General features: G+C 37.2%; 1 protein-coding gene across 1 annotated transcript; it reads right to left on the bottom strand.

The window, feature by feature from the left end:
- Nucleotides 1–1,059: 1,059 nt before the first annotated feature.
- LOC116887982 (fibroblast growth factor 13) lies at nucleotides 1,060–7,470 on the bottom strand. Its single transcript, XM_032889418.1, has 3 exons — nucleotides 7,447–7,470; nucleotides 6,652–6,850; nucleotides 1,060–2,505 (listed from the first exon to the last, which is right to left on the bottom strand). Exons 1-3 carry the CDS (start codon nucleotides 7,468–7,470, stop codon nucleotides 2,369–2,371), a joined length of 360 nt encoding a protein of 119 aa, XP_032745309.1. The 3' UTR covers nucleotides 1,060–2,368.
- Nucleotides 7,471–8,761: the final 1,291 nt, after the last annotated feature.

The raw sequence follows: 8,761 nt of genomic DNA, 5'->3' as shown, positions 1-8,761 counted from the left end.
TATATGCAGTTGAACCTGGGTAGCACCACAACTACTAATAGAGAGTTTTGAAATCTTTGTTTACTTTAATAAAAATAAGCTATTCAAAACAACTCCAAGCAGATATAGGTAGGTGGACTGCAGTGAGCTCCAGGCCAACCCAGTCTACTACAATGAATTCCAGGTCAGATATGGCTATATAGTAAGACTTGTCTCAACAAAAAATAGCTCATAGTCAACCTTTCTGAGAGTTCAAGTTTCCTTCTGGGCATTTTGACCCTTGTGTACTCGCACAGCTTTCCTGACCCAATGAGGTGCTGATATGTTTATGACCAGTAGATATATGTTCCTGAATAATGAACAAAATAAGGCCAGCAACCTAAACAGTCAAAAAGAAACCTGAAGAGCTTGGACAAAGGGAAATAAGCAGAAGGAGAAAAGTGAGTCTACTGGTGTTGGTATCTTGAGTTCAAGATACATGAGCAATCTTACCTCCTTCAAATGGAGCTGGGCTGGGACCAGAGAGTAGATTTTGCTAAATTTGCCACAAGGATATTAGAAATCAATGCCAATATCTCCCTGAGAAAACTGTGTCATGGTTAGTATGTTATATTTGCTTTGAAACACAGCCTTTTGTTTGTTTTGCTCCATTCTTGCCATGTTGAGTACTCCAGTCTTCCTTGTCAGACCCAAACAGCTCTGGGCAGCTAGATACAAAGCAAGCACAGAGAAGAATGCTTACATTTTCCTTACAATCTCTGAGATGGAAAGGACTTTAGCTATTTAGTTTTATTTTTCCTCTACAGAGGAGTGAAATGAGCCAAGGGAAGGGGAAAACAATAAATGCAAAACATATCGCCAGCTCAGAGATCCTGGTACAGGTTGATTGCTGAATAACAAAGGAGGATTCTTGAGTGCTTAACCCAAAAGCTGAGGACAAAGGACACAGTTTAACAGTGTTCACATGAACATAAAGTGGAGCTTATGTGAAGTCAATAACCTTATACATGAAATTTAGGGATTAAGTCCAGCTTCTAATATCATTGATGGCACATAATGTATAATAAATTCACACTGAAGTTTTTTTTCTTTGAATGAATATAAAGAGTTTATTCGGTGCGTATTTGGGTATACAACAACAAATATTAAACAACTTTTTTTAACTTTTTATGCACAGGGCAGAAAAACTGCCTGTACATGCTATGTTCACTTTTGGAACACAGAGTTTAACAATTATTAATGCACAAATCTTACATATCATGCAACTCTATGCCAAGATTCCAACTTTCTTCCATGCAACAGATATGAAGATCTAAATGGAAACCTAGCTAAGTCTTAAACACTTTTCCAGTAGCAAGTATAATATATGTTGTTTAGGGGGAACCAGTCTTAACATTGTCTTGTATACAATGTTCACGTGCCAAATCCAATGACAGAAGGACTTTTACATGTACAGATGAGACATTTCTTATTTAAACAACACGAGAAAGACAATGCCACTGTTCCACAGTTCCTGTCTTTACACAAGAAGCCACAACAATAGATTAACGTGATACACGAATGGAATTAAGAGAAATCTACACTTGAGGATAATCTTGTTTCAACTTATCTTACTGACTGGGGTTGACGATACAACTCAATTTCTACGCACAAAGTACAGCACAAGAACTTGACCAGAATGCTACAGTTCTAATTGACAACAGAAAAAGGAGAGAGAGGAAGAGGGACGGTAGGAAGGAGAGGGAGAAAGAGGAAAAACCTTAAGAACGCCGTTACTCTGAGTCTCAGATGCCAATTCAGATTCAACCCTGACCTTGGTTGATTTGGATTAAGTGACAGAGTCAATAGAACCATTAATTTTCAGAAACCATAAAGTTGCACTATATGAAAGTAAAGAGTACATTTGAATCAAGCAGAGATAGAAAACACGAAGCCAAGAAAACAGCACAGTTCACAGAATTTGTTTGCCCCTACAAAACATTTAAGCAGTTAACTTTATTGTTTTGTTTTGTTTTGTTAATAATTACTGTGGTCTTTTACATTTTCTTAGTTGGGAAGCAAATTGACCAGCATTCGTGCTGTTAAATATTTTTGCTCTGTTATCTATCCCCAAAGTATAGGTGAGATCATGAGAAAATTTGGCAGTCCTTCTTCCAGGTTTAGTTCACTGATAATGCTTGGCATTCTTTTTGCACAAGCTTAATCTAAATTATGGGGCTTTAGTACGGATGATAACAAGATATAATGGCAGATAGAATAGGGAACTCTGCCTGTGTGTTTGGAAAACCTCACTGATAAGTTTGAACTTTTGGATGAAGGACTGTTAGAAGAATTCAACAGCACCTGGAGGTAAGGTTCTGTTATAGAGCCCTCGTTTTGCCCTCACTGGCTACGTTGATTCATTGTGGCTCATGGATTTGCCTCCATTCAGTACACCAGAGACGCTTCTGCTCTTGGTCGGGGTCCCACTTCCGGATCGGGAGAACTCCGTGAGATCATGCAGAGAGGGCTCCTTGTACATGGCCACTGAAAAGCACAGAGATGGTGTAAAAGAGCTTTAAAGGGGCACACCAATGTATTGTATATTCAAAATTTCTATAACAGATCCTAGGTATTTTCACTTTAAAACTTCTAAGTCCAGGAAGCAAAGCTCATATTTGTTATCTCAACGTAGACATTTTACAGTGAATACATTTTAAAACAATATCTTAAACACAATAAACAACTTTTATTTATCAAAAGATTTAGTTTTGATAACTGAAAAGAAACTTATACCAAAAAGACCAAAATATTTCTTTTGCTTACTAACACAAACATAATAAGTACTTGGCAGAGTGGATGGGACTAGATTAAGTGAATTCTTTTTCTCATTTAGTCCCCTGTAAGGGATTTTAATGCCCAACTTCTATCACAATATTATGTGCAAGGATTAATGAAAACACATTTCATAAAGCTCTCAGATGTTTAAATATAATTTATGAAAGCTTAATATTAATAGTTTACACGTTTTAAAACATTGACTTTCACCATACTTTAAAATAAAACTCTAAAGGTATTAGCATGAGTCTAGTATAATAAATGGTAACAATTATTACAGTTGCGCTATAAAAACAGCACTTTCATATACTGGCAGAGCACAACGTGCTAAATGTTAAGTTCAGCATATATATCACTACATTTTGTCCTTGTAAGAATGCTATATCTATATGATATAAAAACTCATTTAAGAAATTTAACATAGGGTCTGACTGTAGCCTACGCTGTTCTGGTAACACTAGGTAGACCAGATTGGCCTCTACGGCCTCTCCTGTGCTAACCTACTAAGTGCTGGGATAACAGTCAAGAACCACCAACCTAGTGAGTATTCTTATATTGAACTGATGATCATGAGGCACATGTAAGTAAGCAACATTTCAAGATCATTTGGTTAACAATAGAGCATGGCAGCAAATCACTAGAATTCTGGTATTTTGGAGGCTGAGGGGTGATGACAAAGATTTTGAAGCCAGCTGTAACTAGAAATCTACATAAGTGAAGAATCTGTCACAATCAACCAAACCAAACACACACACAATCCAACCATGCAGTTAGGGAACAATGAAGCTGGAGCTTGAACTTGAGTGTTCTGGCTCTAGAAAATGAGCAGTAAAACAGTGTGACACTTATTTTAACATGTGTGCACATGTAGGTAAGGGTAAGAAGTCTCTACTGTAATCTTAGGTAGGAAATCTCCTATTTTATTTGCACTTTCTGTTTCATGTCTATGCTGCCTGCCCTCTAATATTTCCAACTTTATGTTAATAACTCTTCTGGCTAGTTTTATGTCTATCATTTTACCTGATACAAACTAGTATTATTTGCGAAAAGGAGATCTCAATTAAGAAAATGCCCTGACAGGATTGGACTGTAGGCTAACATTTTCTTGATTGATTTGGGATGGTCCAGCTCACTGTGTGTTGGGTGTCAGCACTGAGTTGCTGCTCCTGGGTGCTATAAGAAAGCAGACTGAACAAGCCAGTGAGCAGCAGTGTTCATCCCTGGTGTGTGATTTAGTTCTTGCCTCTGGGTTTCTGCCCTGACTTCCTTTGTTGATAAACTGTGATGTGAAAGTGAAAGCAAAATAAACTCTTTCCTCCCCAACTTGTTTATGGTAATGGAGTTTTATCACAGCAATAGTAACCCTTACTAAAACAAAATTTAGTACCAGGTCATTGGGTATTTCTGTGACAGACCTGAGCATGTTTTAGGGAGGACTGTGGAAGAACTTTGGAATTTGTGCTGGAAAAGCAACTGAGAATTCAGAGCTTAGTGACACGTTATGGGAACAAATTTATATATAGATATATACGTATATGTGTGTGTGTGTGTGTGTGTGTGTGTGTGTGTGTGTGTGTGTGTGTACACACCTAAAATCAATGCATGTGATGGAGATGTGGCTTTTGAAGTTTCAGAGGGAGCTTTTAGAGTACCTTGAAGACTTCGTGGGGTCACTTGATATTTTGAATTAATATCTACCAAAGTTAAACTTTTGCTCTGTTGGGGTAATGTCATCTGGGACTAAAGAATCTGATGTAATTAAGAAGATAGTAGAATCACTGAGGCAACATTTTCTGGGAAGGGTTTCCTTAGGGTCAACACTGAGAACTATGGTCCAGTGGTGGCCAAGGTGGTACCTTTTGCTGGCAGCCATAATAGATGTGTGTTTCCCAGGTGTTAGCAGTTTTAAAGGCATGAAGGACTCATAAAGAGCAGCTAAAGCTTTGCACTATAAGAGGCAAGGAGAGGACACTGGTGAATATATATCCTCAGTAGAAGTTGAAGACCCAAGGCTGTAGGAATGGTTGACAGACAATAGACTGGTAGCATGTGTGGGGTAAGAGTCCCTGAAGAGAGGAGTCCAAGAGAGGCTACTGATAAAGGTGCAGTGCTGGTAGAGAACAGATCCCCACATTTTGGAGATGGGATGACCACCAAGGATTGGTTTGATTTTGCTATCCTATGGTTATTCTTTGTTATAGCTAGAAAGTATGTGATTTGTTTTTTGAAAAATTTATTGAGAGACTTTTGGAATATTAGACTTTAGGTATTCAACTTGAACTTTGAACTTGAAAAAGATGTTGGATATTGTAAAGAGACTGAACTCTTAAAATGTTTAAAATTTTAAAGACTATGAGACTTTTTGAAGTTAGAATGCTTTATACTATGGTACTAATATCAACATACCATCTTGGGAACAAATGAGAAAGGAAAGGTTCTAGTAGAATAGTGATGTGTTTGTGTATTTAGGTGATAAGGAGTCAATTGTGGTGGCTAGTTTTATGTCAATTAGACAAAAGGCAGAATCATTTTAGGAGAAAGGACTTCAGGTAAGAAAATGTTCCCAATATTATGGATGTGGATAAGCCTGTGGGGCATTTCCTTGATTGATGATTGATATGGGAGAGTCCAGCCTACTGTGGGCAGTATCATTCATGGCTGATGGTTCTGGGTTCTAAAAGAAAGAAGGCTGGGCAACGAGTAAGATGTACTCCTTCATGGCCTCTGCATCAGCTTCTGACTTATAGCATTCTTGTCCTGAATTCCTGAGATGAGGAATTTGGATGTGGTAGTGTACAATAAACAAATTTTCTTCCCAAGTTGTCTTAGGTTATGGTGTTTTATCACAGCAATAGAAACCCCAAGACAATAGTATCCTTTCTCCTTTTTTCTCTATTAATCTGAAACAAACAAACATACAAGCAAACAAAGAAACAAACAACTGTGAATGTAAGTTCTTAGAACTATATTAACCAAGGAGTTTTCCTATAAAGGTTATATTCCAACTATAGATTGTTGTCTTTATGCAGGTAAGGGCTGGGGAAGGGCCTGTGATTGGGCAATACGAAAGGGGGCGGGGACAGAGTTTTGGTAAGGGGAGAGAGAGGAGAGAGAGGAACCAAGATGGAGGCAGAGAAGGACAACCCAGATCCGTGTGGCCTTAAATGGCCACAGGTAATCATAAATATTTCTTAAGGGATGGCTTTTAATAGGACAATTTATCTTACCTAGGTGCATGGTTTATATCAGTATCAATTGGTTGTGATTTTGTTGTGTGGGTGTTTTGTGGTTTGAGAATTTAACATATAAATCTGGTTACTACATTATAAGCTTATTGAGTTTTGATTTCAGTGGGTTTCTGGGGTTGATACTATAACCATTAGGGCGGTTGCTGAGAATGTGAGCAGAGTTTGGTGGCAGAGAGCTGGAGCTATGGTCGCAGCTGGGACCAGAGAATGGCTAGAAGTAGTGTGGCATGGTGCCATAGAACCGGCTGCCTCTGAGATGATTATATCCCACTAATGCCATATGGCTTGATGATGCCAGCTAGTGAGGGTTTGTGGGTAATTTTATTATTTACCACAACACCCAACCTCCATGGTTAACTTCTATAACCATTTTGGTATACTTTTGGGTTCTTACTAGGGGATAAAATGAGAGTGGATGCTACTCTCAATGACTGAATGTTTACATGATTTTTATAGTTTGGTCTTGATGGTTTTTAGTACTGTGAAATGTACGAAAATTTAAGGATATATGTTCTAATATGGAAGGATTATATTTCACATTCAAAAGCATGAAAATAAATTATTTAAATTAGTTTTTGTAGTAGAATCCATTGTTTTTCTAATTTACCTTTCAGTGGTTTGGGCAGAAAATGTGCTGCAGGCTTGTTCTTCTTGACATGGTTGCCTTTCATGATCTCTCCTTCTTTGTTCAGACCCAGATACCACCCTCGGCCGGACTGCTGCTGACGGTAGATCATTGATGAGTATGTCACATAATAATTTTCAAACACTGATTCTTTGAATTTGCACTCAGGTGTGAAATGTTCCTGCAGTAAGTAAATAAACAACAAAAAGTCAATACTTATACAGGTGTGAATTTCACATAGAATAGTTAGAATATGCACTTCAGGAGGTTAGAACATATTTGGTTAAAGCTTGTATGAAGAGTATTCTATTTGAATAGGATAAGTTATTATCATTGGGAATCAAAGGCAATTCATATTATATTTTAAGAGAAAATTCTGCTGATTAGTGATTGGCTTACTTTGAAGTAGGTAATGGGAAGGTATAGGACTCATAAGTATATGCTGCTGGATTAATTCAAGAATAAATGAATGGAAAGATAAAGCACTCATATGGATCTTCATTTTTGTCAATAATAAAGAAAATGAACATTTGGTTTTGCATTTACTTTTTATATTATTATTATTATTATTATTATTATTAGTGTGTGTATGTGAGTGTGTGTGTGTGTGTGCGTCTGTGTGTGTGTGTGTGTGATGTATATGTACATATGTGCGTGGCTCATATGTGGAAGTCAGAGAACATCTATGTGGAGTGTTGTCTCCCTTTTCATTTGTATTGTATTTAGGCTCCTGAGATTGAATTTAGGTCTCTGGGCTTTGTATGATGTATGTCTTACCGGCTGAGTCTTTTCTCCAGCCATATGAGTACTTTTCATGGATTTTTTGGTTATCATATATTATGGTTGCTAGTTGCTTGAGGTTTAAAGCAGGGTTACAATGCAGTTTACCTAGATTTCTACAATAATTCTACAATGATTCCATGCTATCTTTTACCATAAGGTAAACCAAATTGATATTTTTCAAGTCATTGTACCTTAATTAAAAATAGAATTTACCTCTAACCTCAGTATTTCCTTAAAGTATCAATTATAAGCAAAACAATATGGTAAACACGAATTTACAATAATTCTACAAACACAAGAAAATAACCCAGAGTACTTTGAACCCTGGAGTGTGATTTTCTTGACTTGGACTTAGCTACACTTTCTTTAGAATGGGCCATTCAAATGAAAGTCTGCTATCCAACATAGACTGCTTCAAGGACAAAACCTAGCCATCTTTTTAGCCTGTGTGAGTGAACACACACTGACATAGAATAAACATACATTAAAGTGGCCATTAATGAGCGGGACAAAACAAAGATCAGACTTTAATCTGTAAGTAATTCATGGAGTAGTGGAGGGAGGAGGCACTTGGAGGAGAGATATGAAAGATAATGTTATAAGATATTTTTTGAATTTGCTGAGATGTTATCAGGAATAACAGTTGATGATTTTGCCCGGTTTTAAAAGATCCATTGTGCATATTTTCTAGGCCACTGGTCTTCTTTACACAGTTATCTCTACGGTTCTTCCCTCTTCCATTTTCATATTTAATATCATTCTCAGCATACACGCCAGCTGAGCAGCAACATCTGAAGCAATCTGAAAGTTACTTTAGCCAAGGAGGAACACATTTCTCAGCATTTCTTTGAAAAGAAAGCATGCAGGCAAGTTTTTCTTTTTTATTAAACCCTACCACGTTCAACAATATGCCAGATGCCCCCATTTGCTCTGCAGAGCACATTTGGCCAGAGGATCTTTGGGGCTTATTTTTATTTAGTGTGGATACGCACCATAGATCTCCCAGGAGTCACACAAATTCAACCTACTAAAGCATAAATGTACTTCTGGGGCAACTGTCACATGGCAGAAACTTAAAAGAGTTCTATTTATGGGTTGTGAAAATTTCTCCTTGTGGGGTTTTCTCAACACAGAGAAAGCCAAAGTATGTCTACAAAGACATTTGATGAAAAAAAATCTCCACATTTTCTCTAGGGATGAGGAAAATTTCTGGAGTTCTTTGTGAATTAAATCATCACTTGGATAGAGTATTCATCCTTAGAAAGTAGGTTTTCTTTTCATAAAAAGTCAGAAATCATTTGCAAGTAAA

Source organism: Rattus rattus, chromosome X (assembly GCF_011064425.1).
Source record: "Rattus rattus isolate New Zealand chromosome X, Rrattus_CSIRO_v1, whole genome shotgun sequence".
Lineage (NCBI taxonomy): Eukaryota > Metazoa > Chordata > Mammalia > Rodentia > Muridae > Rattus > Rattus rattus.
The sequence above is the reverse complement of the archived record's forward strand: the minus strand, read 5'-3'. Positions and strand labels throughout refer to the sequence as shown.